At 39.3% G+C, this 27,676-nt stretch overlaps 1 protein-coding gene across 1 annotated transcript in view; it reads left to right on the top strand.

Annotated features, from left to right (window-relative positions):
- The window catches only part of LOC107555741 (nesprin-1-like), a 122,538-nt gene that overhangs the window by 59,872 nt on the left and 34,990 nt on the right, over positions 1-27,676 (top strand). The window contains exons 71-106 of the mRNA XM_016238619.1: positions 1,382-1,534; positions 2,115-2,282; positions 2,476-2,652; positions 4,321-4,467; positions 4,588-4,713; positions 5,118-5,294; positions 5,854-6,119; positions 6,246-8,409; positions 8,515-8,852; positions 9,012-9,156; positions 9,252-9,461; positions 10,590-10,870; positions 11,169-11,334; positions 11,432-11,587; positions 11,845-11,997; positions 12,398-12,580; positions 12,702-12,839; positions 12,942-13,127; positions 15,300-15,422; positions 15,970-16,152; positions 16,481-16,624; positions 18,757-18,960; positions 20,166-20,300; positions 21,713-21,835; positions 21,915-22,076; positions 22,363-22,563; positions 23,002-23,175; positions 24,494-24,685; positions 25,365-25,496; positions 25,686-25,786; positions 25,918-26,074; positions 26,499-26,618; positions 26,748-26,906; positions 26,994-27,212; positions 27,317-27,418; positions 27,512-27,631. Coding sequence (XP_016094105.1) covers positions 1,382-1,534; positions 2,115-2,282; positions 2,476-2,652; positions 4,321-4,467; positions 4,588-4,713; positions 5,118-5,294; positions 5,854-6,119; positions 6,246-8,409; positions 8,515-8,852; positions 9,012-9,156; positions 9,252-9,461; positions 10,590-10,870; positions 11,169-11,334; positions 11,432-11,587; positions 11,845-11,997; positions 12,398-12,580; positions 12,702-12,839; positions 12,942-13,127; positions 15,300-15,422; positions 15,970-16,152; positions 16,481-16,624; positions 18,757-18,960; positions 20,166-20,300; positions 21,713-21,835; positions 21,915-22,076; positions 22,363-22,563; positions 23,002-23,175; positions 24,494-24,685; positions 25,365-25,496; positions 25,686-25,786; positions 25,918-26,074; positions 26,499-26,618; positions 26,748-26,906; positions 26,994-27,212; positions 27,317-27,418; positions 27,512-27,631 — 8,085 coding nt within the window. The remainder of the gene's footprint in view (positions 1-1,381; positions 1,535-2,114; positions 2,283-2,475; positions 2,653-4,320; positions 4,468-4,587; positions 4,714-5,117; positions 5,295-5,853; positions 6,120-6,245; positions 8,410-8,514; positions 8,853-9,011; positions 9,157-9,251; positions 9,462-10,589; positions 10,871-11,168; positions 11,335-11,431; positions 11,588-11,844; positions 11,998-12,397; positions 12,581-12,701; positions 12,840-12,941; positions 13,128-15,299; positions 15,423-15,969; positions 16,153-16,480; positions 16,625-18,756; positions 18,961-20,165; positions 20,301-21,712; positions 21,836-21,914; positions 22,077-22,362; positions 22,564-23,001; positions 23,176-24,493; positions 24,686-25,364; positions 25,497-25,685; positions 25,787-25,917; positions 26,075-26,498; positions 26,619-26,747; positions 26,907-26,993; positions 27,213-27,316; positions 27,419-27,511; positions 27,632-27,676) is intronic.

Below are 27,676 nucleotides of genomic sequence, written 5' to 3' on the forward strand. Positions count from 1 at the left end.
CTGAAGACTGGAGTAATGGCTGCTGAAAATTCAGCTTTGCATCACAGGAATAAATCATTTTAAACTATATTAAATTAGACAACAGTTGTATAGTATATGTATATATATATATATATATATATATATATATATATAGTGCTGTCAAACGATTAATCGCATCTAAAATAAAAGTTTTTGTTTACATAATGTATGTATATGTACTGTGTATATTTATTAAATATATATAAATACACACACATGCATGTATATATTTCAGAATTTATTTTATATATTAAATATATTTATTTATAATATAAATTATGAATATAAATATAGACATGTAAATACATTTTATTTATTATTACAAACATTTTCAAAATATATACTGTATGTGTGTGTATTTATATATACATAATAAATATACACAGAACACACACATATTATGCAAACAAAAACTTTTATTTTGGACGTTTGACAGCACTAATATATATATATATATATCTATGAAATCATGAAAATAATTAAGATTAAAAGAACAAAACATTTTACTTTTTCAAATAAACGCTTCTACAGGGTTTTATTTTTCCTTTTAGAGTTGAAGGATCTGATGGACAGATAAAACTGTCACCCCTTTTTATCCTGTGGCTTAACAGCTATTGATTTGGCCTGATAAAATTACACACACACACACCACAGACTAGGACTCTCAGTGGGCCTGGCACAGTTTTGCGTTCATATTTGAGAACGTAAGAGCCAGTGTGTCTCTGTGTGTGCACATGTACGAGTCTCTTTGTCTTCTTAAGGATATGATCAATATGTCTACTACACAAAGCAAAAGAAAGCTTTAGCGCGATTGCACCCTATGTGCACACGCGCACACAGCCACTTCACACACTCCCCCACTGTGATAGCAGAGATGAAGGAACGGTCTGTCTGTAGAACCTGCTGGCAGAGACTGTGTTATTGATGCAATGCCCTTGCAGCTTCAACATCACATAACACTCTCTTCCTTTACACACATACTGTATGCATATACTACTTATTTGGTGCATATAATCCTCATCAAGATCAATAGCGCTACACAGATGCTAATAGCAAAGTCATATAGAGGCTATCTGTGTTTTATGTACACCCACTCCATTAAACTGTAATGTTAACGGTATAAATGCATGTATTTGTGAATAATAAACAGCCAATTAAGTGTACATTTCTTATCGCCAGATAATATTTCTTTACCCAATTATCCTTGGATCCTTTAGAATTTTAGAAGAACAGCATTTATTAGAAAATTTAAAATCTTTTTAACAATGCAAAAGTATTCACTTTTTATCAGTTTAATGTGTCCTTGCTGAATAATCCATGCATGTATTTTTATCTGTATACATTGTTCTGTTGTTTCCAGGCTGTAGAGCAGACGTTGCTATCTCGTGATTCTGCTGTGAGCTTTGTGCTAGAGAAAGGAGAAACTCTGCTGACCCTCCTCCACTCCCCTTCCATCACAGACAACATGACCAGACTACAGGCGGACTACCAGGAGCTATGTGGCTCAGCAAGGGTGAGCTCACAAAGACTACAAAAACAATAATTTAAATGCAACATAACATAGAAAACATTTGCTGTTGTGAAATAGTTACATATGCTAATGTACATAATGCACATAAAGCTCACTGCTCAGTCCACCCAGCATGTTATAGACACTAAGCAGCAAAATGGGTAATTCAGAACATGCTGTGATATCAGAACATTAATGTATGACCTCCAACATTTACATATCAATGCTTGCTTTAGCAATTTGGAAGGGTAACAGTCATATACATATAGAATCATTTAAAACTAAATTGCAAATTATAAAGAGTGGGGAGAAACAAATAGCAATGAATGTGTAGATTATTACTCTTTTAAGCTTTTGAATATTAATTTGAAGGCTTTATTTGCTATTTCCTCCAAGATGGCATCCATTAACCCTGCAATCAGTTCCATGAATACTCACTTTCAAAAAATTCATCTCATGCTTGCAGCTGTCAGAAGCTCTTTATAGCATGAGAGTTTCCAGCTGTGTGTTTATATATGTGCTTCAGTGTGAGTGCTTGCAAATGTCTTGATCATTTCTGTAATTTAAATATATATTTCCTCAGACCCACATTCACAGATTGGAAGCTCAGGTGAAGAAACAGGAAGCATACCACAAAGATCTACAGGAAATTGAGCGTTGGCTGTTGCAGATGTCCAGCAGGATGGTGACTCCTGACCCGTCATCAGGCGGTGGTCTGGAAGCTGCCACTCAGCAGCTAGCCAGACATAAGGTGACAAATCACAAAGCTTCACAGAAGAGCAGAACCCTATAAATACCCAAACACACATCTGCATTTTGTTTACCCAATTAAATTTTTTTTATCATTACAGTTTCAGTTAATATTGGTATTCACAAAAATATAAAGCTATTACTAGGAGAACCTTTTGTTTAAATTTATGTTTGCACATATTGTCTAATCTCAGGCTATTATGGAAGAGATAGCGGGTTTTGAAGAGCGTTTGGCTACACTTAAGGAAAAGGGAGAGGAGCTGTTGTCCGGCTGCAGCGAGCGCCTCCAGGCTCGGCTTCGCCAGCAAATTCAGAACCACCAGCAGGGAGCAAGGGACAGCTACTCTGCCATCTGCAGCACTGCCCAGCGTGTGAGTTTACTTGCCAGCACACAAGCACAAGACCAGCATTGTGCCGATGTTTACTGTGCATATAGACCTACAACAGTATATAAAGACTCACAGTTAATATAGGCAGGAGTGTGGTTATGTGATTTTTAACGATGGTAACAATGGTGTATCCGTTATTGGCCTGTAAAAATATATGCAAACATCAACTAGCTGTTTAAAAGCAGCAAATGATGTCCTATCAACCACATGGGGGCGGAGGTCATGGACATTTAACAACTCATGACATTTTTAAAAATGCCTCTGGCTTTGTTAAAAATGACGAGAGGTTTAGTGCAGTTTTATTTATATTATATTATAATTGAATAAACAATTAATAATAAAAGTAATATTTTTTTATGTATTTATTTATTATCAGTTGTTTCCAGTAAATTCTCCTATATTGCAATTTTTAAATTTTAGTGCTCATTAATTGTATGATTTCCAGTCGGTGTGCTGGTGTCATTGTTTATTGTCCCTCTGCTCACATCAAAGCTTTGTTCCAGCAGCAAGCTCAAGCATGTGCCAACGTTCTGCCACTCTTCCAGAACCTCCTGATTATTTTAATCCACCCTTCTTGGCTTCCTAGTTGCACAGGTCCATTAAAGTGCTGACAAAATTCTCCTTTCAATGTATTTGTCTTTTATATCAGATTAAACAACACTTACTACACATTCAATAAATTGGGGACGTCTGGCAATGAAATGTACTTGACATTTTGACTTCTGCGTGCCAGTGTCATTACAAGGAGACCCATCAGGAGGCACTAAGAAATAATTTCTCCGTGAAAGCGTATCATTAAAGCCCAAGGCAATGAAAGTGAGCACATATACCCCCCTTTGCAAATCACCATTTCCCCCCTACTCCAGCGCTTGCAGTATCCTACCAAAAGCTGCCACCTGCTTTCCTCTAAGAACCCTAATCACACGCACCCCTAATATGGCAACTACTCTCTGCCATCTGACACATTGCCTGCTCAGTCACTCTCTGAGCAAACCACCCAGTCTATTAATACCTTGCCCTCTTCCCCGTGCCAATTTTATTTTGCCCATCATGTCCAGTTCCGTCAAAGCAAGCCGAGACATTGATAAAACCCCTCCCTTCTGGTTTGCTAGTTTATACCCCGTACCAACATCTTGTGCCAACCTTGCCAGAACAATGCCATCCGGTAAATCCCGCCACCTGGCAGTCTGGTCAATGAGTTCCTCAGTCTGCATGTGCTCTGCCAACTCCTGCCGTCTGCCAAAGCAAGCCTGTCGTTGCCTGCCCCCCGCGAGGGCTCGTGAATTAAGAATGTCAATCAGCGTCAGCTTTTCTGCTCACGGGAATAGGGATGCCAGAGCATTCAACACCTGGCTGTCAAATGGGCTTTGCTTTATGTTGACCCGATTTAGCATGGTTAACTGTATGCCCCACTCATGTCGTTTTCTGTTTTGCTCCTCAGATATGTCAGGGTCATGCTGTTCCTGTTTTATACAGTTAAGGATTACTTAAAATACCCCTTGAGGTGCATAATTTAAATGTTACAATTTGAATTGGCTCAGTTATGGCTTCTGTAAGTGGTATGGTTTCAATTTTAGCCAATTACTTTAGGCCACTTCATGCAGTGTGGTTATTTTAAGTCTTGAGGCAAAAATTCGTCTGTTTGTGCAGGTGTATCAGAGTCTAGATCGGGAACTGCAGAAGCATGTAAGTCTGCGGGATACGTTGCAACAGTGTCAGACATGGCTTTCAAATGTACAGGAGGAGATACAGCTTCCTGCACATGCACCACACGGCCTACAGGAGGCACTTGCACAGGTATACTTTTTTATGTTGCTTTGTGCATGTACACAAAAGTGGCACAATGAAGTTGGTATAAGAAAGTCAGACTCATCAATTCTTCTGGGGGGTCTCTGGGGGTCTCATATATCCCATCAGATGAAGCAGGAACGAACTCTACAGGAACAGGCTAGTACCTATTTGCAGCTGGTGTGCTCCACCTGTGATCTTTCGGATGATAAGGTACGAGAGACAGCTGCTGAGATACAGCAGGTCAGACTTCAGGTGAGTGATTAATAGAATCTTAAGAATACATTAAAATGTTCTAACTTCAAGTTTTAATCGCTTCTTCAACTACAGGCACTTTTATATGGAGCTCCTAAAGGGTGATAGGAGGAAAAATTGTTTTAGTGCTTTTGCATTCCCCAGAGAAACTTTGTGTTTTTCCTCCCATCTCATTTCAGTACCAGGGTTTGGTTTTTATTTAACATAATTTTTTTTCCTCGCATAAAACCTGTAAATATTTTTACAATGTCTTTTTTGCTACTTTTCAAAAGATGTTTGTGTAGCTTTTTATTGATTTAAGATTGTCCCATACCCAGACTTTCAAATTTTAAAACATGAAAATTCATCACAAAACCCATAGATTTGGTTGGAAAATATTTAGAGATGCTTTCCACCCAATGCAGATCGAGGAGAGAATGCTGGAATCTCAAGAACTAGCAGATAACTGGAGAGAGATCAAAGACTTGCGTTCCAACCTTGAGTGTCGTCTTCTTGAGGCTGAACAACTCCTCCAGAGCATGTTAAGGAGGCCAGCTGAGCTTGAACCAAAGGTTGCTCAGAACCAGCTGGACCAGGCTCAGGTAAGCGACAGCTTTGTGTCCAGATGACAGCCATTTGAAGACTGCTAAAATGATTACCCATTCGTATGAACCATGGGTTATATGAGATTTTTGAAAAACACTACAGCAAATTTTATATTACATTAATACCTTATGCACAAGTTTTGTACATTATCTGTACAGTATATCAGTTAATCAAATGCAATCTATTATGTATAGCTGAAAGCTCTGGTGAGCTTTGCTCTCTCTTACATTTCCTGGCAGGAAGCTTCATTCATTAATAAAGATTGCTCCCCAGATTACTCGTCTGGGTGTAATTATGGATGTGTGAATTGATTTGTCAGTGCCTGTAATAACAGCGTCCAGGCAGACCCTTTCATTGTGTGTGAAAAATAGCACATATTACCATCTCTGGATGTGCTGAGAATTGTCAACAATAGATTGAATGAAAACCCCAATTACCTCAAAGCTCACTCTCTGCCAGTGACAGAGGGTGTCATCCAGAGCTGTCCATTTGGCAGGATATCAAATAAAGACAGGCAGCATTTATTAATAACACCCCATATTTCATGCCACAAAGGACTTTATCCAGGAGATGCGAGCCAGGCAGGTTGATCTGACCCAGCTGAGAGAGAGCATCAATAGGCTAACGGCTGGTCAGGAGTCCCCTGAGCTTATGGAAGTTGGGCGGCTGCGCTGTGCTTGGCTGGATCTGGGCAGACAGGCTGCACAGCTGCTGGAACAGAAAGAGGAGGATCTACAGAGGAGTGGGGACTATCATGACTGCATTTGTATGGTGGAGGAGTTGTTTGACCAGCTGTCCAAGAAATGGGATCAATTGGCCAGGTATGCAACATTTCCTTTCAAATTTTGCACAACATATTTATGTTTGATAGTTGCCATACCTTGTTCTTCAGACATTATTGTCAGTCATTCTTCTCTTTGTTCACAAAAGCACTAAATCTTTTCTAGGGGAGATATTGAGAGCACAGCTGAGTGTCTGGATGCCTTAAAGAAGTTATCCACAGACCTGCAGGACCAGAGATGTGTGCTCGATGACCTGAGAAATAATAGGCATGGGATCCTGCCTCGTCTGAGCTTAGAAGACAGAGACCTGGTTAAGGAGCAGGTGGGTTACCTGGAGCAACGTTGGACCCAGGTGGAATCGCTTGTCCAGCAGAAAATACAAGATTCAGCGCAAACACTGGAAGAACTCAGTCAAATCGAGGACCATTTGCGGGAGGCTCAGGAGTGGGCTGAGTTGCAGCAGCCATCCCTGTCTGAGGTTCTCAAGACCAGCCCCCCTCCAGATTTGGCCCAAAGCTTTCTGTTTGATCACTTGAGCTTTTGTGCAGAATTGGAGGCCAAACAGAAGCTTCTGGCAGAGGCCTTGACAGATGCCAATAGTCTTTCCTCTCGCGTAGGTCTTAATGAAAGGAGGAAACTGCAGACTTTGGTCCAGGAAGCACAGGCAGAAGTAGAATCGCTTGGAACTAAGGCTGCTCAGTATCGTAAAAGCCTCAGCAAAGTATTTACAGAACGAACGCAGTTCCTACAAGCCCTCGACAGAGCAGCTGAATGGATCAGGAAGCAAGAGCAGAGGGCTCTTGCAGATGATCATGTCGCGCTCCTACCAAATGTACTGCACAAGCAGGTGTCAACTTGTAAGAATTTTACCAGCAGCCTAAGAGCATATCAGGTGGAGCTCACTTCTCTTTGGGTACAAGGACGAGACTTAGTGAAGGATGCCACCGACGAGGAGAAGAAGGAGACCCTTCAGAAGCTGGAGGAGTTGCAAGTTACCTTCGAGGCTTCCTTGCAGAAGAGCACGGAGCATCTGCAGCATCTGGAGAAAGCGCTAGTCATTCGAAAGTACTTTAAAGTGGACCTTGACAGGATCTGCGAGTGGCTAAAACAAGCTGAGGTAGCTACATTTCCAATTATTGACCTGAGCGGGAATGATGAGGAGCTTCAGAACCAGTTAACCGAATACCAACAGCTTCTTGATCATGCTTCAGAGTATGAAAACCTTTTGCTCATCGTCCAAAGGGCAGGACAGGAGATTCTTCCCACCTTAAATGAGGTCGACCACTGCTACCTAGATGAGAAACTTAATGGCCTTCCACAACAATATAATGACATGCTGTTGTTGATCAGAGAGAAACGTGACAGGATCCAGCAAGTGCTTTTGGAGCGCAGGGAGTTTGAGTCCCTCATCGATGCCACACGAAAAGATTTGAAGGAACTTCAGGAGAAGTGTGATGGTTTAGAGATGAAGTCAGCCAACCAAAGTGTAGAAGAGGGAGAAAGATTGCACAGCAGTTATGAAGATCTCATGAAAGCTCTTGCAAATCTCTTTCAGGGAATGAAAGATCTTAGGGTTAAAACTCAGGATTTCCTTATCATGGGTCAGCCATATGCTCCTGAAGTCATTGACCAGCTAGTTCATCTCCACGGCAGTCTTAACCAGCAGATCGAGTATAAGATGAAAGAATTAAGGAAAACATTAAAAATATTAAATGACCATCGAGCAGTTATTGAGAAAATGGACTATAGCATTACTAGATTAAAGAAACAGCTTGGCAAATTTGACTCCAAAGGAGATGAGGAGGCAGATGCCATGGAGAGATTATCTACTCTACACAACCTATCAAAATGTTTTGTAGAGGTTAGTTCCTATCCAGAGGGTCTCAAATCACAAAATGATGACCTCAACCAGCACTTTGACTCAAAGACCCTCAAGACTCAGGTTATCTTCAGGGAGGAACAACTTCTTACTTTAAAGCAAAAGATTAATGCACACATAGAAGAATGTGAGAGAGGTTTTAGGGGAAATAAGGATTTTCAAACTGATATTAAAGTATCAATAGACTGGCTCAAGAGTCTTAGGGATCGATTAAGATATCCATTAATGTTTGAAGAAGCAAAAATTGAAATTGTGCAGGAGGAGGTCAGGTCACTGTCAGCACTTCAAAAACAAATGAAATCTAGGTTTAGATTATTAGAATATATGACTAATGAAGAGAAACAGAAGTATATAAACGACCAAAAGCCATTTCCAAAACTCTTTGAAACCACTTTAATGGATATTCCAAAGCTGAAGGATGATCTTCAACAAGCTGTCAACACCAAACAGGTAAGATATTATGAATTCCTGAGAGTCTGCCTATGTTTTCTGACTGAATAATGAAATACTGAAATTGGGATTAATGTTTCTTTAAACTGTAATGTGTATCCTCAGGTGGCCTTGCAGACTTTTCTGTCTCTGCTCCAGAGATACCACCATTCTTTGCAATCCATCCAGCAGTGGTTTGAGGACGCTGGTGCTCTACTTGAGCATGCTCCGCAAGAGGAAGACCTGGAGAAAATTTCAGACTGCCTCAAGGACTTAAAAAATATAACAAGCCAGGAACAAACTGTCAAGTGTACGATGCAAGAAATGCAAGGTCTAGTACCTCAAATGGGTGACTTTTTCAGCCCTACTGTAATGAGGCAAATCCAGCAACATTGTGAGGAATCTTATCACAAGGGAACAGAGGTCATTGAGCAGCTAAAACAACGTCAAGACAACTTGCAACGGTAATGCTAATGAGGTTTTGACATTTAAATAGATTTAAATAAGGTGCACAAGACCCAAACTTGTATCTGCCTTATTCATGTTAACAATATGATTTACAGACATTGTTATCTATATTCTCTTTACAACTGTTGCACACACTTGCTTTATTTTTCTGTTAGAAGCATAATTCAGTGGAGATCCTTTCAAGATGAAACAGATGAAGTTATCAGGCAGATGAATGAAGTTGAGAAAAGGATGATGGAGTTCACAACAGCCAGAGCAAACTCTGAACAAGAAGCTGAAGACAAGCTTTGTTTATACCAGGTCTACGACTAAGCATTTCTTTCCTTCGAATTCCTAATACATTGATATATTGCAGCTTTTCTAAATATTTCCTATTGGTTCCATTTTTTCTACAGAATATTGAGTCACAAGTTCTGGGTCTTGAAGATGCCCTGAATGGCCTGAAAGAAAAAGCAGCACAGTTTGATCAGCCTGCCATAAAATATGCTACTTCTCGGTCAGTCTGTTCACTGCGCCATCGGTGGACTCGGTTGCTCAGCATTGCTCGAGCTCAGGTGAAAGCCCTCCAGGACTCTGCACGTAACTGGAGATGCACCAGGGAGAAGGTAGGGAAACTTACCAGCGACAGATATCTGTCTCATTTCACTAAAATACTCTTATATTGTTCTCTGTTTCAGAGAATGTAATCAAACAAATACAATAGTTCAAATCAATACTTGATTGATAAGCAGATAAAATGCCATAAAATTATTGTTAGATGCCCGAATAGCTTTTTTTTTTTTTGTGAATAAACAGACCAAAAATTATTTTTGAAAAACAATAAAAGCAGTTATTCTGTAAGCAGTGAGAACCTGGAGTAGAGCTAAATAAATCTTGGCTGTGGTTCTGAGTTCAGACAAGAGCATCAGTTGCCGGCAATGGCCTGAGAATGATGTAATGCTTGGCAATGACAGTCCATACAAAAATAACCCAACATGGAAGTTGCAAACTCACCACTTCTCCCATAAATCTCTGCTGCGATCACAGGACATGATATAATTGATGGAGGAATATGCTGTGTAACACACTATATGTACTTCTTTATATATATACGATTATAGAACATGAATACTTTAATATACAAAAGATTATTGAAGAGAAATTCATATCAGTAGCATGTTAGCAGTAACTGTTTCTTGTTTATTTTTGGCAGTGCACACTAATTCTGTGTAGTTTCTTTGTGACCTAAGCCTGTTTCATTGTTCAGCTGAGGATATGACATCACTTAGTAAGAATGAGTCAGTTGCTTGCAAAGCTGTATGTAGCACAGAGAGAGGAGTGTTTTGCTTTTTTCATCAGTTTCATCATTAATTAATTATTAAGAGTTCCTTGATGTCCTGATAGCTGCTATGTGACCACAGATACTGATGTCCAAACCAGTATTCATTCATTCATTTCATTCAGTGAATGGAAAAATTAGGAGTAAATTACACTGCATTAATTCTTAATGACTCACTTTTGATTGAATTTAAAACTCGACATGAATCTGAATGAACGTTCAAAACTTGTAACATCACTGACATGGCAACCGAACATTTAAATATAGATAAAAAGAACAACAAAAACATTTTATTTATTTGTTTTTTATTGTTTTTTTTAACAATAAAATAAATGTTATAGCATGACAATATTATAGCACATATTAACAGCAGTAGAATCTGTTGGAGTAACCCATTCCACATCTCTCTGATTAGCTGGAGAAAATGCGGGCTGTCTGTGAGGACCTGCACAGTCGTGTTCCTGACAACATGGTGGAAAAAGCCTCTAGTATGGCAGCCCTACAGAGCCTTCTGGAGTACCACTATTCCTTCAGTCGAGAAGTGGAGAGAGAGAGCAGCGCCCTGACCCTCCTCAGACACCATGTGCTCAACCTGTTCCTCCATTCTCATGCATCTGCATCCACCACAGACAGTAAACACAACCAAGACAATCCATGTCTGCTGGAAATTCAGAGCATTCAGGAGAAATATGACAAGTATGAATATCTGTCGATCTGTCTGTCTCTGTTCTGTTCTGTTCTGTCTGGCATTCTGTCTGTCCTACTGCTCAAGAGCAGGTAATAAATCCACTAAATGTTGTTATAAAATTATAGAGACAACTTTTTCAGAAAAATGCAGATGTTGAAGAAAAGTTAACCAAACCAAATATCATGAAACCATTTCCAGTAATTTTTTGAAACATTTGCAACCCTACTTTTCTAATTTTTGTCATTTGCTTTTACATCTTCAATCATTTGCATAATATGTATTTTTTGTGTCCCTTTTCTCCCTCAGTCTGTTGCAGCAGGTGTGTGCTAGCAGACAGCAGGTGCAGGTGGAGCTGCGGGAGAGAGAGGAAGTGGTGAGGGAGTTGGGCCTGCTGAAAGGCTGGATTCAGGACACCCAGGGGCTGCTGCTGAGCCCCACAGCAGACCTGGATAACCTGCTTACTGACCTGGAGGTACTGCAAAGCACCTTATACAGTGGAGGAGATCCAGATAATACTCGCATTCTAACATCCTACAACCCAGTTTACTTTGCTTTGTGGTTTCTGCTAGACGGCTCATGGAGGCATGCGGTCTCACCGCCAGAACCTTGAGCAGATTGCAGATCGTCAGCAGATGAAATACCAGGACCTCAATGCCACCCTTCCTTCAGAGATCAGCACCCAGCTGGCAGAGGTTACACTGGCTCTGGGTTCTGCAGAAGATCAGGTACCTTCATTCATACTAGGAATGTTAAGAATGCAGGTACCAAGTGAATTATGGTGAAACCGTGAGGGATTAATGTAAACATGTAAAAATTTGATTTGTGTCAAAATGTAAGATCTGTGCAGTAGGCATTGCAATGCAGCCAAACAGACCAGCCTAATTTGGTTTAACAGAAAAACAGTAACTGATATTGATTTTGACAGCTGAAAATTTATTTAATGTCTCTTTATAACTTCCCTATTAATTTCTCCTTTGCTCAGGTGCAGGCACGGGAAAGAGAGGTCCAACATAGCAGAGATATTAAAGAAGACTTTAACTCCAGACTTCAGGATATCTCAAAGAAAGTCAAACTCGTCTCTTTGAAACTCAAGCAGAAGGCTGTGGATGTTGAGGAGGCTAAAGAGGAGACAGAGGTATGAATGCAGCACAGTCTTTGGAAGCTGTGGTACAGACTCTGCCCTGATTACTGAAGTGCAAATTGTCAATGATGACAGAAGTGTGCTTCAGAATGACTTCTGCGCAGCCTAATTTCTAAATATATCACGATGAGTGGAATTCATAACAAGGCAGTGTTATTTTAGTGTTCTGATATTATTATTAATATTATTAATATTTTAAATTAGTTTTTAATTTAGAAAATTATAAATTAGTTTTTTTATTAAATATATATATTTAACTTATTTATTTAAATTATTTTCCAAGGCAAATTTCATCTAATATTTAAATTGCATTTTATTTCAGCTTATTTCAATTGCCTTTAAACATATTTTTCTCTGCCATTTTTTTTCTATTTTTCTTTCTCTATTAATCCAGAGTCTATTTGAGGAGCTAATGGAGTGTGGTCGTGCTATGTCTGAGCTAGATGTGGTGGTGCAGGAGTTTGGTGAGCAAAATCCTCTCCTAGCCAAACAGCTGGGCTCCAGCCTGAGTAAACTGACTGAGCTTCATGTTCAGACCCTCCGACTGGCGGAGGGAAGGACCACAAGCCTTCAGAAGGTCAGCATTTGGAGAAACCTGGTTGAAAGCAATGATTATTTTTGCAGTTCTGTTTGTTGACATTTCAAATTTGATCTTTAATAAAATGCATTCAACAAATTGGTCTTTTTCTCTGTTTTAGGCAGAAAAGAACTTTGAAGAATTTAATGAAATGCTGACGTTAATTCTCAACTGGACAGAAAAAGCAGAGACTGTGGTGTCAGCCAACATCATGTGGAGTCCAGCCTCTCAGATGCAAGAGCAGATCAGAACCCATCAGGTGGAGACACTAACTTTAGCCAGATCAGACCACAATTTTTCAGAATTTTCAGTACCTGTTGGGGTAGAAATGTAATGTTATTTTGTGATATATCTCAATCAGGCTTTATTACAAGAGTGGCAAGCTCTCCAAGGAGAGTTTGAGGGTCTGGTGGAGAGGGTGGGACTGCTGGGGGAGGTGGTCCAGACAGATGCTCTCCACCAGCAGGTGGCAGAACTGAGCAGACATGCTGAAGAGCTGCAGCAGAGAGCCAAAGCAAGACTCCTGATGCTACAAGATGCAGCCAAGGTAATACATAGTAGCATGTCACACTACATAAAAGTAATATAAAAATGATAAAAAGGCTATGCATGTTCCCATGTTCTTTTTGGCTTATAAACACCTTTATGATGATTTTTGACAGATTAATTTTATTCTTATATCATCTCAGCAAATTAAAAGAAAAAAACCGGCACTATCACAGCCTCAGTCTAGTTCAAGCTTCCAGTCTGCTGTATCTTTAGAAAGACATTGCCACCTAGTGGCCAGTTAGATTAGCAATGTAATTCTTCATTGTTCTGTATCTTCTTTGCTAGACATGACTGATGTCTGTTCATTAGATTGCTGTATGTTCACAACACTGCTTTAACTTAACATTGTTTTATAGGTTTATCTTAAACCATGCAATCATGTGCATGAAATTTGAGCTCATGAATAAGTCCTCAAAAATTGTCAGGCTTAATGCATGCCATAACTATATAATGGCATCGTGCCATGAAGAAATTGGATTAATTATGTGCTTCCATTTTTTTTTATTAGAGAGCAGATTTATAAGTTTTCATTTTAAAAGTTAAAGGTTTCAGCAAATGTTTAAATGAGTAATTATACGACTCTTCAGTTTTTTGTGAGTGTAATGGTATAGAGTTTTTGCTTATTTTAAGTTTTGCTTTACTTATTATATTTCTCTGGAATTCTACAGTCAAATATTTTTGTATAATCTATAGTAATAGTATAGTATATAAATAACTGTTGTCCCATGAAACCAATTACCTATATAGTTGAGCATGTCAGGCTTTTTTTTTTTTTTTGATTCTTCATCCTTGTTCTCTTTCTTTGCTGCCTGACCTGCTACAAAACTAGGACCATACTGTGGAATTTTGCCAAATGGTGCCTGTGCCTGTACTGGGTATTTTATTCACTGTTCGCTGGAGAACTACATTGATTTGGTTTAAAGCACCACTTTTTTTTATCATTTTAGGCCCACTTGAGCTGCTTGTATTCTGTGGGCTTAAGTCTTGTCATTTAGCAGACGTCCTCTGAAGTAAATCACTCTGAAGTTAAAGGGCTTTAGTGTCTTGTTCAGGAGCCCTGTGGTGATTTAGCAGGGTTGTGATCTCAGTAACTCCTCAGGTTCTGGGTCCCCACATGATTTAACCTGCAGTCTGACTGTTGAATTAGTGGTGCCGTGGATTGAAATAGTTTTTTTTTTTAATAGCCAAAGCCAAAATCACGATAACTATGTCAAAGCGGCACAAGGGGGAGCTAGCACTTCTGTTAATCAACAAGGTGGTTAAACTGCCTAATGCTGATATATCAAGCATGTTTAGTATAGCACCACTCTTACAGGCTCCTTTATAATTTTCCTTTCTTCTCCTTTTGTGAAGAAACCTTTTCATGACAGAAATATATTTCTGTCATGACAACTCTCTGAGGGATTGGCATGGTAATGTACATGACAATGTTAATGTATTTGTATTTGGTCTTGGCGGGATAGATCTGCTACGCTGCTGCGGCAGAGAATGTACAGAGACTTGCTACTGCCAATACATCCACAACATGCTGCTGTGAGCATGTAAGAAATATTGCTGCTGTAAATATAACATACATGTAATAACCCACATATAGCATACATGAATCACCTCGTAGCAGATCTATACAGGTGGAGCTGGGGAAGGTGGAGGGTTTTTCTGAAGCAAGCTGCAACTGCTACGGCAAGCACTAGTCATATATTTGAATGTTGAGCAGCGAGCTCATTGGCTACCGATACAGGAGAGAACCAATCAGCTGTGCCATGTGATAATGATGTCATTAGGTCAGATTGAGTTAGACCTATCGGACTGCGCCATCTAGAGTTTCATGCCAGAACTCTGTGTGTATATATATATATATATATATATATTTTTTTTTTTTTTTTTTTTTGGCAATTGTAGAATTTTTCAGTTTTAAAATGCTAATAGTGGAGCTATCTATTTGTCTGTTGAATGGGAGCCTGTAAGTGTGTTTTGAATCCTTTAAATAATTTTGTTTTTTATTTTTGCAATCGAGTTTGATGCTGCTTGAAGTTACACACTATGAAAGCATGTAATTCTTGCTAAATACTGAATGTAATATTTAATAAAATATACAGATATTTGTCTCTGTAAAACCAAATTGACTTTGGGATGAACATAATGATCTTCCTGTTTGTCTTTCTCTGTTTAGGACTTAGGGAGACTGGAGAGTGATGTGAAGAGCCTCCATCAGTCCATAGAGAGAGTCCAGGAGACTCTGGCCTCCCCTGATCTGGCACGTCTCAGTCTCAGAGAACAGCTGACTCAAAGACAGGTACACCCATTACTCTTAATAACTTGTACTAACACATTTCTTAATTCCTCCGATTTATCTCATTTATCTTATACTATTAGATACAAATACAGTCATACCTTCTGTACAATTATACACTGAAAAAATAATTGTCTTAATTATTAGGGGTTTTTTCCAGTAATTTTTTCCAGTTTTTCTTTTTGCCAGTAAAAATATTTAAAGATCTTTATTATTAAGAAAATATTCTTTACGTGAAGTTTGTTTTATTGTTTAAAGCATAAATGTAACAAATAAAACATTAGTTCTTGGGTTATGCATAAAAAAGGAAACGATATAAGAAAAATGTTAAATCTTAATTCAAGATGTTTTTTGAAAACAAGTCTATTCTTAGTTTTGCTGAATGTATATTGCTTTAAGAATGTTTCAATATTTTTCATGACGAAAATACTGATTAGTAATGAAAAAATAATACAAATAATAATATTTTTATGTGTACTGACAAGAAAATGACATGTACTTTTTTTTATCACTGATACCATCAAACTTATGTTGAATATTTGTTGCTCAGCTGCTGTTGTCAGAGATGGAGGGTCTCAAGCAGCAGGTACAGGCTATGCAGATGTGTCAGAGTGCCCTCCGTCTGCCAGAGGACGTGATTGCAGCTTTACCGCTATGTGTTACTGCACAGAGTCTGCAGCAAGAGAGCAGCCAACTCCAACACAATACCATTCTACAGTGCAATATATTACAGGTGTCCACACACAGATTGCAACATATTCTTAGATGAAGATATTGATAAGTATTTTTTAATTCAAGCTTTCACTTACACCTTTATGCTGAAATGTTAGAAAAAAATAAAAGCATTTTCACTAGTGGTCCTTTTAACCCCATTGTAAAGGTACTGATAACGTAAAGCTACTAACATTATAAATGGAAAATATAAAATCCAACAGACGTTTAAATAATATTCCCCTTCTGTTTATCTGCATAGTTTCATATAGCACGGTCATGGGATTCATCTGGGCTTAGCACTTGTGGTTTTAATGGCTCATTTAGCATCTTTCTTCACATTACCCCAGGAGGCCATGGTGCAGTATGAGCAATACGAACAGGAAGTCAAGAACCTACAGAGACTTATTGAAGAAGCACACCGTGTTATTCAGGACCGCCCTGTTGCCACAGGAAACATACAGGAGCTTCAGACACAGATACAACATCATGAGGTGAGGAAGGACATCCTTCTTTCATACTTTTATATATTTTTGCAAATATAGATGCTTAAGGCATAAATCTTCTATTTTAAACAATGTTTCTTTAAATAAGCAAGCATTGGTATATGTTATGATCATTCCTGTTTGGTGCATCAGTCAGTCAAGCTCACAATTCATTGCAGGCATGTTGTCTAAGCTATCACTCACCATATTGCTTTGCTAGTTGACCTACATTCGGCTGGAATGAGTCAGGCCATAAATTCCTAACGTGCTCTCAATGGGTGTAAAGGTAGTTCTTCGATCTTTGACCTCAGTCTGTTTTGTCCTGTGTGACATCAAATTCTGTCTTTCTCTCACGCCCTTTTGCCCTGTTTCTTTACATTTGCACACAAACACTTTCACACACATGAAGGCGAGTAGGGCTGCACAATTCATCAAAATGGTTTAACGCTTGAACAGGGGTGGCGTTTCCGTATGGCAGAGTATGGCAGTCGCCATACCCTAGCCCAGTCAGGTGTGCCGTGGAAAATCCAAACTCTCTATTATATTTGGTTATTATTGTTTTAAATCACTGCTATTGGTCTTCCTTATATCTGTTTGAGGGTTTTACAAATATTTAACCAATGAAAAGCATTCAAAAGAACTTGTCACTAAACTTTGTAATGCTATGAATCTTCAAACTGTCAGCGAAACCTCATAACTTCACCCCGCCTCCATTCAGAACGAAGCGCCGAGCAGCGCACACAGCCTGGAGACAGATCTTGGCTTGTTCGCAATGCAAGGGTAAATAATAAATAACTGATGTTTGAATAAGTACAGCGTTTTCTTCACTAAAACACTATGTCTATGAAGGCTAATGTTTTTTGTGTGTTTGAAGAGCGGAGAATAGCTTTTGCCGTCTAGTTGTAACCAATATAGGCTACTTTTTTAGTCTACGTTTTAAATATCCTGTGCATTTAGCGCTTCATCGTCCATCGTCTATATATCATGAGATTTTGGCCAAGTGTATTAAACGACAAGAAAAACTAAGTGCCCATATAGCTACAATAAATGTTATAACCTGTAAGTTGATGAAAGCATATAATGCGATGCACTTGGTGCCACAGATGCGGCCGTTATAATGACAGACACAACACAGATCTCTGTCATTCGCTGGTCAAAAATTGTTTAATTATAAAAAAAAAACACTTTTTCCTTTTTTATTTATTTTTTTTTATTTTAGTGCTTAGTAATGTGCCACCACCCACTGCCATACCCTATGGTTTTGTGAAACGCCGCCACTTCGCTTGAAGGATGTATAATATAGTAATATTTCTTAATTTGTTTAATTTGTGCAGCTCTAAAGTCAAGGGCCAGTTTAAACACACCAAATAAAAATAAACCTAAACCTGTACTGAATCTCATGTCCTTGTGTTTTATTAGTAGATCTTACTTCAGTTGGGGTGGCAGCTGTGGCTTTATCACCCAGGGTTATTTTCTTCTGCAGAGCCGAGTGCTGCAGCTGCAGCTTTCTCCCACATGACCTCATTACCAGAGAGGCCTGTCTGTGTGTTTGCAAAAGAATGAGAGAAAACGCCGGGAGGGGGACTCCACGGGCCGTACAAAATCTGTAATGTGAGCCCCCTTCCTCCCCTCTCAGTCTCACGCTCGCGCCCAGTTCCTTTGTTTGTCAGGAAAACAGCTTCAGGATTGGTGGAAAGCGAGGAAGTGAGGGGAAGGAAGGAAAAGAGTAAACAGGCACACTGAGCTCATTTCCTGTTCTCGAGGTCTTTGTGTGTGTATGAGTGTGAGTTGGCCGGTTTGGGGGAGGGAGTGTTCTTCCTCTCTCTACTCCCCTCCCACTCTCTCCAGTTGGTCGAGCTCTGTGCCAATCACATTCGCTGTTGCCCGAAGGCTTGGCTTGTCGGCCTTCTCCCACAACGCTCTGATTGGCTACAAGCTCAAAATGCCTCTGACTGAGCGATTGCTCGCCTGTGCCGTTTTTTCTACTGCAAACAGACAGAGAGGGGGAATTCTCAGCTCAGCTAGCCGATGCCACTCTCTGCATTAACTCCTTTTTCACTTCTCATCTATGGGACTTATCAAGGACGCATTTATTTGGACCAACCACAGTCGAATAATAATGTAATGTGTGATTGTGACAGGAACTGGCCCTGAAGATAAAAGGATACCAGGAGCAGATCTCGGCCTTGAACTCCAAGTGTAAGATGTTGACTGTGAAAGCCAAACATGCTACCATGCTGCTGACAGTCAGCGAGGTCGATGGACTCTCTGACGGATTAGAGGAGCTGGAGGATGAGGAGGACGAGATGCCCAAACACTCACCAGCACACCCCTCTGTTGTCATGGTGAGTGATTTACACTTACACATGTTAGGGCTGGGCAGGGTGTGCTGGGTGCTCTTTTTTTTCGTTCACTGTCAGACAGCATCCCATGGGACTCTTATTTCTCCCACAGGGTTGTATGTGCCTCTACATTGTGTATGTGCCTGCTGTTGTTTGTTGCCAAAAGAGGAAACAGGATGAGGGTGTTAGTTGCCCTTGACTTTGTCAGCATAAGTGTGTCTTTATTTGGGCTGTATAGTTTCCCTTCATTGCATCAGACATGATCAGGGCCGGATTCCACATTAACCGCCAACAGTTCAGCTCCAGCTGTGTCGCTCAGTCCTTATTGACTTACAGAGAAAGGGGTGTAGCTTTGCAGTAGTTCAGCAGTCATTGTATCTAGATCTAAATTTAGCCTAATGGTGGAGCGCTTCCATGGTTCAGATTACTTTAGTTTATGCAGGCAAGCACAATTAATTATTGTATGCCATCTTATTGTATTTTTACAGTGAGTCTGTGTGTATCCTCTGCCCTGTTTCCTGACCGGGTTCATTCCTTTATTATGACGAGAGGTCTGTGAAGGCCTTAGTCATGGCTACTCTTAACAAATGTGGTCTGTCTGTAATTCTGTGGTGCTGCTTTGCAGAGTCTTATTTAGATTTTCTGTTTGAATCAGGACTTCCTGTCAGATATGCACTCTGAAATATGCACTACTGCAAGTTTAGGGTCAAGGAATTAAATATTTTATTTAGCAAGGGTGCATTCAGTTGATCAAAAAGTGACAGTAAATGCATTTATAATCTTACAAAAGATTCCTGTTTCAAATAAATGCTGTTCTTTTGAACATTCATCAAAGACTCCTGAAAAATGTGTCATGGTTTCCACAAAAAAAATGGTAAGCACACAATGTGACAGCAGACTGGAGTAATGGTTGCTGTAAATTCAGCTTTGCCATAACAGGAATACATTACATTTTAAATTGCAATGATTTTTCACAGTATTACTGTTTTTACTGTATAAATTGCAGCCTTGCTGAGTATGAGAGACTCCTTTTAAAACCATGTTTAAGAAATATTACCAGCCCCAAACTTGAACGGTAGTGTACTTTTACAGCACCCTAATATTCTTCCTCTGGTTTTCTTCTTCTTTTGGTGCTTTACTCCTGTTTCACTGTTTATGCATCTTTCTTTCTCTTTCTTCCTCTGTCTCTTTTGCCCTTGAATGGTCAGATGACGGCAGGCCGTTGTCATACTCTCCTCTCCCCGGTGACAGAGGAGTCTGGTGAGGAGGGCACCAACAGTGAGGTCTCCTCTCCCCCTGCCTGCAGATCGCCCTCCCCCGGGTCTAACGCTGACACCTCTCAGGTATCCCGTGGCTCTAACCCACACCTTGCTAGCTCTTGCCAACTCAATTTAAACTTAAACAATCACTTTCATATAGTAGCCAATGTTCTGTTCTTGATTTGAATACAAATGTTAGTCTGAGGGTTCCCACAATCATGGTAAACATGGAAATATCTGAAAAATTGGACCCTTAAAATACCTCCTACCTCATCTTAATATGCAGATACAATTCTAAGTAAGACATCTGTAGATTGATATCCTTGAAAAGTGTAAACTGCTTTTCAACCAGCCCAATACAGCAGCACTGAATTAAGAAATGATCTTAGGGCAGGATGACAGTATCAGTTTGTCCAACCAATGGTAGATAGGAGCATTATTTAAGTAGTTACGCTTTTTTGCCTTTTTCGCTTTGTTCCACTAGTGGCACAGAAATTGCACACTTCAAATTTTATAAATTCTAAAGGAAATTTCTAAAAAATATATATATTGTGTATATTATTCTATATAATATTGTATATACATCACTGTTACAGATAGGGGTTGCCACAAAAACAGTAATATTGTGAAGTATTTTTACAATTTAAAATAACAGTTTACACTTACAGTTTTTTAAAAACTGAATTTTCTGCAGCCATTACTCCAGTCTTCAGTGTCACTTGATCATCTTCTGAAATCATTTGAATATGCTGATTTGGTTTTTAAGAAACATTTCTTATTGTCAATGTTGAAAACAGTTGTGCTGCTTAATATTTTTTGTGCATTTTTTTTCAGGATTCTCTGGTGAATATAAAGTTAAAAAGAAAAGCATTTATTTGAAATGGGAAAAAAATCTTACTGACCTCAAACTCTTGAATAGAGGTGTAATTAATGATTTTGGACCTTTTGGAGACATTTGTACACTAATGAGTGTATTTGAAAAAAATTGTTAGTTTCTGTCATAGAAATGTAAATCACCTATAAATGTATATGAAACAATTTTTAAAAGTAATTTTTAAATAATCATGAATAACTGTCATTCATAAATTCATGAATTCATTTGTCAAAAGGTGTGGGAAGCTCTATTCTTCTGCTGACTTTCTTGAGGAGTGATAGAAAACTATCTCTGATTTCATTCTAAAGTGACTTTTTTTCCTTTTATAATGTTCATATACACATGTAATGAGCTGTAGTTGACACAGATTTGAACATGGCCTGAGGGAGTGACAAAGATGTTTTGGTTAGCATAGATTCTTTGTGTTCAAGCATCTGGCAAACATATGGTTAACCATTTGGTATAATCATGTTACTGGGCACGAGTGCAACATCTGAAACATTCAGGCAGAAACCCACATAAGTATCACTACCGTTTTGTTGTATTTTAAGAGGACCAGCACAATTTTGTTTATTATTTATGCGTGCATGCACACACTCTCATGATGTGACGTCTTTTGTAGAGTTCAGGGCGAGTTCCTTTAAGCAGAGCTCCACTACAGGAGCTTTATGACCCCTCCATGGATTCAGCTGCCTCAGCTAATCTGGACGACCTACAGCGCTCATGGGAGACTTTGAAGAATGTGGTAAATATCCATATATGCTTCTCACATTACAAAATCCAAATCACTTATGTTGGTTAACATACAGTATATTTCTTTACAGATCAGTGAGAAGCAGAAGAGCCTATATGAAGCTCTGGAGAGGCAGCAGCACTATCAGGAGACCCTGCAATCTGTCTCCACAAAGATGGAGTCCATTGAGACCGCACTAAATGAAGGCTTGGAGCCAAGCAAGAGTCCTGAGAGCCAGATGGCCGCCCACCAGGTGAGAGAGACAGAGGATCAGATGAAGCAAGATGACCGCACTAATGCTAGATCACATAAAAACTCAAGCCTACAGCTGGACTAACGATACGAGCCAGGGGACAGGGTTACCCTCTAGATTACCAACTTCTCCTGTGTCTAAAACTAATCTCTTACCTAGAAGTATTTTCCTTTCTGTGGCATTTAGCCTTTAATGTAGCTTTACTGTTTGCAACTAGAGCAAATCAACTTTCTAATAAAACCTGAATTAAAATAAAGCCGGTTCCTGGTTCCTGGTTGTTCCTCAGGCTTTGATGGATGAGATCCTGATGCTCCAGGATGAGATCAGTGCATTGGAGGCCTGCTTCTTCCAAGAGCTGCAGTTGGATGAGGACAGTTTGGAGGCAGATGCCGGAGACCAGCTGGCCCTGCAGTCAACCCTCACTGTGTTAGGAGAACGCATGGCCACCATCCACATGAAGGCCTCCGGAAAGCGCCAACTTCTGGAGGTGAGCAGGAATAATAGCATGCAGAGAAATTGAGACGGCTGATAAGAATTTGGCATGCTGTTTTGATTATTTTATGTACTGTTGTTTAGCAGATGTTGGGAATTTCAAATTAGTAATTAGTCCTAGTAATTATTTTAGTCTTTCAGTTTAACTGTCAGGACATCTCTCTACTTAAAACCACTAATTGCAGATCATAAACCAAATGACAGACAAGCCTAAACTAATTCCCAGGAGCCATAATTAAAGAGAAAGAATAGAGGATAACACATACAAACTTGTGGTATCACACTATTTTTGCAACAGTGGCAATACTGTGAGATTTGTCTTCACTGGCCTTATTAGGCTCAAGAAGACTCAACATGAAACAACTTATTATATACCCATATAGCGTATTGTACTTGATATAGGCCTGATTTTATGCAATTCTCTGTCCTGCAGGAGCGATTAAGCGAGCAGTTAGAAGAACAGAGGCAGGAACAAGCGCTACAGCGTTATCATAGTGAGGCAGAGGAGCTTGACAACTGGCTGCTCAGCACACGTGCCACACTGAGCTCCACTCTCCAGCCACACCCACGGGACATGGACATGGAGGAACAGCTGATGGACTGCCAGGTAAGAGACTAGGCCTGGGAAATATGTCAGTATAAAATATACAATCATGTCCATTACAAAGAAACAACTTTATCAATAAACAAACAATTAATAAAATACTGATTTATTTGGTTAATCTGCACTGTAGTGATTTATTTCATTTTATTTTAGATTACCAATTTCATTGTTTCAGAGCGCTTGTATAGTTTTTGAAAATCCTTAATCTTTATTGATAGATTTATAGATAGATTTTCAATGGCATATAAACAGTCAATTCATCGGATTCTGCTGGCTGATAATGTCTGGATTCACTAGAGTGGGCCGCAAGTAAATCTGATTAGCTGTGTGGGTTTTGTCCCGTTCTGTTGGTCATTAGGATTAGGGGGCTTTTTCTTCCCTGCCATCATGGGACGTCCCACAGTGCATGTCTGCATTTTTCAAGGAGACACAGAAGCATACACACACGTGTGTGTCTTTTGTGTTTTGATTTAAGGGCTGTAGGGATCAAGTTAACCTTTAACCTGAAAGTTAGATTCTTTATGAGAAGTTAGGGTGGCCCTGACCTTTAGCTTACTGCTGTTAATGTTTGCTCATTCCTCACTAAATGCCACTGGCTCTCTCCACTATTAACCAGCATTCAGTTCCAGCTACTCTGCAGGCCCACCACAAACTTTTAAAAATGTATTGATTGTTTACTTTCTTAGTAGTATGCTAACTTCTCTGGACTAATGTGCATGTAGTATGGTAAAGATCTACAGTAGATGTCTAAAGACTAGGTTAAGCAGCTTAAGAAGATTATCAGTCACTGCATACACAAGTCTCCTGTTAACGCATTTTTTCAAATACCTTCTGTTGTGTTTTTACATGTATCTGATTATCTGAAAGCAAACAAATCCATTTAGTTGCATTGATTTTAGTTTTTTTTACCCACAACTTTATCTTAATGGTAAACCCATATGAAGGTTTTGTTGTTTGTATTTATAATGAGAGCACTTAAAAGAGCTCTGTTCCTTAAGATGAGAAGACAAAAGAGGATACCCACAACTTTATCTTAATGGTAAACCCATATGAAGGTTTGTTGTTTGTATTTATAATGAGAGCACTTAAAAGAGCTCTGTTCCTTAAGATGAGAAGACAAAAGAGGATGTTTCACATGTTTCTGAAATCAACTTGAAAAGAATAGGTTAACCAAGCCCAAATCCTGATTATGTTCATTAAAAGTAATTAAATGTTATTTAAAAGTGTTTCATTTATTGTTAATTGCAGCTAAAATATTCACACTGCTGAATCATATCTAAGCAAAGCAATTTAATCTTCTGATCTTTTGTTCCTGGTCTAGAACATGTTATTGGAGATCGAGCAGAGGGTGCTGTGTCTGTCCGAGCTGTCAGTGCACAGTGAGAGTTTGCTGATGGAGGGTAAGGCCGGCACACGGGGTGACGCTGAGCAGCTCTCCCTCAAACTGCACTGCCTCAAATCCAGCCTGCTGGAGCTACAGCGCATCCTCCAAGACAAACAGACCCACATCCAGGTGAGGGACACCACTTTAACTTCTCAAAGTAGCATTCCTTGACGGAAGAGCCACCCAAGAACTATAATTTATTAGAATGACAGAAAATGCCAAAGTCTGAATACTTATTATAAGAACAATTGGAGGTTACTAAAAACACTAAAAAGCACATCCTCGCCTCAATGGCTGCTTTGTGAACAGCAGGACAGAAGAATGCCAAGCGCTGTTCATTGTTGTGAAAGATGTTCCATTGCTCTCCAACAACATCCATCTGAAACAAAGACCTTTTACAAATTTTGGGGCAAGTCTGGAATTTTTGCCCAGCTCTTTTTAATGAGACATGTTGGTGACATGTAAAAGCCTGATGCAAGCTGATGAGGTCGATTTCCTATTGTCAGTCATGATTGACCTTTAACCTCTACTTACCTAACTTTGTGTGTGTGTGTGTGTGTGTTTCCAAGAAAGTCTATGTACATGTATCTAGGTTCATTCTTAGGGCACCTTCTATAAATTATTTTCACCAAACAGAAATTTATACTTGATATAATATTTTTGTTCAATAATAATGAGCAGAATTTTATCATTTATAGATTTAATCCATTTTTAAATACTTTTTACTTATAAAAAAAAAATCATTACCACAGCAACTTTGTTAAACATTAATATCTTTAACTTTCTATCTCTTCTATCTGTTTATTAGGGCTCACTTCAGGAGCAGGAGGACACTGAATCAGACTCGTCTCTCTCTCAGAGCCCCAATATGATGGATTGGCTCAGTCAGGCGCGATCCACACGCAACCAACAGCATCAAGACACAGTGCAAAGACAGAGGGTAGACAATCAAACATCTACCATTGAGCAATAACATGATGTTAATCAGCTTAATTAGAATAATATATGCTGATACTGACACTTCTTAAAATATTATATCTTAAAATATTTAGATAAAAAATATTCTGTTATTCTATGAGCTAGAAGCTACTTGGATTTTTTTCAGCATCAGTTCTTACATATAATGCAGGAATTAGAGGAGCAGCTTGGCGAACAGAAGAAGTTACTGCAATCTGTAGCATCTAGAGGAGAGGAGATTCTCTCACAGCGAACAACACCTAATGGAGAAAGGTAGTTACCGCACTCTTGTACATTATTTACATGTTTATATCTTTGTCTTGCAAGCTGTTTGTCATTTATGAAAGGCAATGACAATGGTGTACAGCACCGATTCATAATGAGCTTCTTTCTTCATTATGTAGGTCTCCTGCAGAACTTTCTGAAGGGGATGCTGGTCAGTGGCCTGAGAGCATGAGCACTAATGATCAGATGAGAGTCAGATGGGAGAACCTGAGCAAAGACGTTAACAACAAACTGCAGTTGTCACTAAACACACTGGAGCAGACTCCATGTAACACGGTACATAATCAACTACAACACTATAACCTAGCTTTGTTTTTCAATGTCAGAGTTTTGAGGATGGTCTGTTATATCTGATCACGTCCCTCCCCTAATAGAGGACTGCAGTGATTACATTTTTGTAGGCAAACCCTGAAGTAAGCATCACCAAGGTTCCCTTGACAAAAACGCAAAAGGATTTTGCTGTTGGCTTTTGGATTGTTGCCCTTTATGATTCTTATATATTTTGTTCATCTTGACAAATTATATAACTTTCATGAATTTTGAAATCTAAATACAATCTCTAGAAGTAAAAAAGCAAAATGTATGCTATAAACGTCACAATTAAGCTTCCAACAACTCTTTCAGTCTTTATTTAAAAAACATTATCCCTGAGAGTTCGAAGTTTGCAAGAGCACGATTATATTGATTATATACCTCTTAGTTATACCAGCCGGTATCCAGCCCCTGTGGAGTTTTCAGAGGAGAGCAGCTGAGTCAGGATATCCTGTCTCCACGAAGTCTGTTTGAAGGCTTCAGCCAAGATTTGGAGGACTTGCCTCAGGTACTGCCATTGAATATTTTTATTTACATATTCTTTAAGAACAGGATGGTAAACTGCACCAGCATTTTGTATTACTATAACTAGTAAGGATTTATTTGCAGATAGTCATTTATTTATGTCCTCCCACAGACAAGTGGTGCTGACAGTAAGCGTGCTCATGCTCTGAAGAGAGCTCTCTATGAGGCGGTTTCGTCAGCTTCCTCCTGGCTGGACAATGCTGAAATTGAGCTTGTATCTGGCCCAATATTACTATCTGATGACTCAGAGACTCACCTGGGCCACCTAGAGGTCAGACATAGTCATTTTACTGGATTCTTAAACTATTTCTGTTATAAGAAACATTGACACTCTTTGACTCTCTTCTGCTTTCTTCAGAGTTTGAATAAGGAGGTAAAGAATGTCAACGAGGAGGTGTGTAAATGTCGGGACGTGCTCGGAGGAACAGAGCAGCTATGGGATGGAGAAAGTGGAGAAAGTGTTTTGGTTGAGGAAGTGTTAGATGGTTTGGAGGGGAGAATGAAGCTGCTGGACACAGTGCTGGAACAGAGATGTGACACCATGAAAGACAAGCTTCATGAACTCACTGTTTTCCAGGTATATGTTGCTTGTATCTTTGTTTTTTTTTTAGTCAGTATATTGTTTTTCTCTCTCTCGCTCTTTCTCTCACATATGCATTTCCCTCTTTGTCTATTCCTTAGGCTGAGTTGAGGCTGTTGCTTGCAGCACTCAGTGACTCAAAGTGCCAGCTTTTGCAGAAAATGAACGCGGCTGTGGATCGGCCCACTTCTAAACAGATGGAGGTCAGACACACATTCAGAATGACATCGATATAATTACATGACCCCAAGCAAAACTGTTAATTTACTATGAATATGAATATTCAATGTAAACAGATTCTAGCAGAAGCGGAGGACAGTTTGAGGGAATTTGAACAGAAAGTTTCTGAGATGAGGAGCAGAGGAGAGACACTGCAGCCCAACCAGCTCTGCACTCAAGAGCTGCTGAAACTACAGGTACACACATCTCTCCCCTGTGGTTTGATTTCGTAAGATCAATTA

Source organism: Sinocyclocheilus grahami, unplaced genomic scaffold, assembly GCF_001515645.1.
Source record: "Sinocyclocheilus grahami isolate Dianchi unplaced genomic scaffold, SAMN03320097.WGS_v1.1 scaffold544.1, whole genome shotgun sequence".
Lineage (NCBI taxonomy): Eukaryota > Metazoa > Chordata > Actinopteri > Cypriniformes > Cyprinidae > Sinocyclocheilus > Sinocyclocheilus grahami.